The sequence below is a fragment of the Setaria viridis genome, chromosome 3 (assembly GCF_005286985.2).
Source record: "Setaria viridis chromosome 3, Setaria_viridis_v4.0, whole genome shotgun sequence".
Lineage (NCBI taxonomy): Eukaryota > Viridiplantae > Streptophyta > Magnoliopsida > Poales > Poaceae > Setaria > Setaria viridis.
In genome coordinates, this window is record NC_048265.2 from 1,206,035 (window position 1) to 1,207,869 (window position 1,835).

At 57.2% G+C, this 1,835-nt stretch overlaps 1 protein-coding gene across 1 annotated transcript; it reads right to left on the reverse strand.

The window, feature by feature from the left end:
* On the reverse strand, positions 1–1,219 carry LOC117848331 (two-component response regulator ORR6). The gene is made up of 2 exons (XM_034729688.1): positions 777–1,219; positions 1–663 (listed from the first exon to the last, which is right to left on the reverse strand). Exons 1-2 carry the CDS (start codon positions 982–984, stop codon positions 377–379), a joined length of 495 nt encoding a protein of 164 aa, XP_034585579.1. The 5' UTR covers positions 985–1,219; the 3' UTR covers positions 1–376.
* Between the last annotated feature and the right edge of the window lie 616 nt (positions 1,220–1,835).

Below are 1,835 nucleotides of genomic sequence, written 5' to 3' on the forward strand. Positions count from 1 at the left end.
TTGGGAACAGAATTAGTAACTGCTAATCCTGGAAGTGGTCTGTCATAAGCTCTCTGATCTTGGAAAGGTTAACAGGTTTGCCCTGATGACAAAAATTTTTTCAACAGCTTGGTCTCTGAACAACATATTCAGAGGAACTCTGTTCCATTTTTGCTGGGCATCTTTTGCAGCAGCGATCGGATCACACGAGGGAGCAAGCAAGCATATGCTCTGCTCGTTCCCCCATTCCTAACCTAACTAATCTTCCTTGGCCCCAAATGTTAGCTTCTTGTTTGAGGCAGCGGCGGCGGCGGATCTATGTCCAAAAAATGGGGAAAAGAAAAACAAAAAATGGTTTCTTCCCTAAGAGTAATCAGTCCCTGCAGATGCCGGGCGATTATCTGATCCGGCTGCAGAGCCGGGACACGTCGGAGGGGCGGACGGGCTTGAGGAGGAAGTCCTCGGCGCCCTCCTCCAGGCACCGGGTGATCCGGTTGGGCACGTTCTCCGACGACATGATCACCACCGGGATCTCCTTGAGCTTGGACGACTCCTTGACGTGCTTGAGGAGCTCGTACCCGGTCATCCCGGGCATCCAGTAGTCCGTGATGATCATGTTCACGTCGGGCAGCAGGCCGAGCGCGAGCAGCTCCAGCGCCCTCGTCGCCGATTCAACAGTGGTCACTGCAAAGATTCGAGAACACACGATTTAGCCTCCCAATTCATAGCTGCCGAGTCGATCACTGGTCGATCAAGAAGGAACAGCACACTTTGATCGCACATCGATCGAAATTTACCTCTGTATTTGGAGCTGCGGAGGATCTTGGCGATGACGGCCCGGTCGACGGAGCTGTCGTCGACCGCCAGCACGTGCTTCTCCGCCAGCTCCACCACGTCGGCCGCCGTCACCGGCACCACCTTCCTGTCGCCGGCCTTGGGCGATGCGACCTTCGCCGCCGGGGCAGGGGACGGGGCCGGCGCCAGAGACGGAGCAGCGGCAGCCATTGCAGCAGAAGAGACAATCAAATCTCCAACCGAACACGAGGCGAAGCAACAACCGATCGAATCTCCTCTTGCTCCGCAATGGGATTGGAGTGGGATCGAAGAATCTCTCTGCGCCTCGTGAATGAACAAGAACAAGTCCGGTTGCGGTGGGAGGCGGAGGCGCCGCGGCTTGCGTATATATACAGGTGTGGAAAGGGAAGGAGGGGGGAGGCGACTCGGCAGCGGATAGCAGGAGTGGGGGGAGGAATGCGAGGGAAATCCTGCGAGATCTCAAAGGGGATCCGAGGCGCCCGGATCGAGTAAACCCCCTCCCTCCCCGGGCCCGCGGGCCAGGCCGATCCGGGAGCGGGATCCGCGGGGCCCACGCCTCCAGGCTCCGGCCGAGGTGTGTGGGGCCCGCGCGGCGATCCGGGCGGGATTTCCCTGCCTCGCCTCTCGCTTTCGACGCCTGTCACCCCCCACGTACGCACGCCCCGGAGGATCTCCATCTCCTAGTTTAATTTCTTTTCTTTTTTTCTTTTTCCCCCCTTCACCGGCGGTTTGGCTCCTTTCCTCCCCTAGTATTTGCGATGCGGCGTAGGCAGCGGCGATGGGGTGAGCTTTTTGGGGGGGACCTTGGGATTCCGGTGAGATTTGCGTGCATGGGGCACGTATCCTGCGTTGCTTTTCATGCCGATTGACCCTTTCTAGGTGAGCTGTAATCTAGCCGATTCCTTCCAATCTCCTCGGATTTGCAAAACAATTTCTTTTGCAGGGTGTGTGTGTCTGGATTGGGCGGGGCTGAGATTGTATTACGATTTTCGGATCGATTTTGAACCAACCGTTCTAGGTTGGATTTGAATACACGCCCC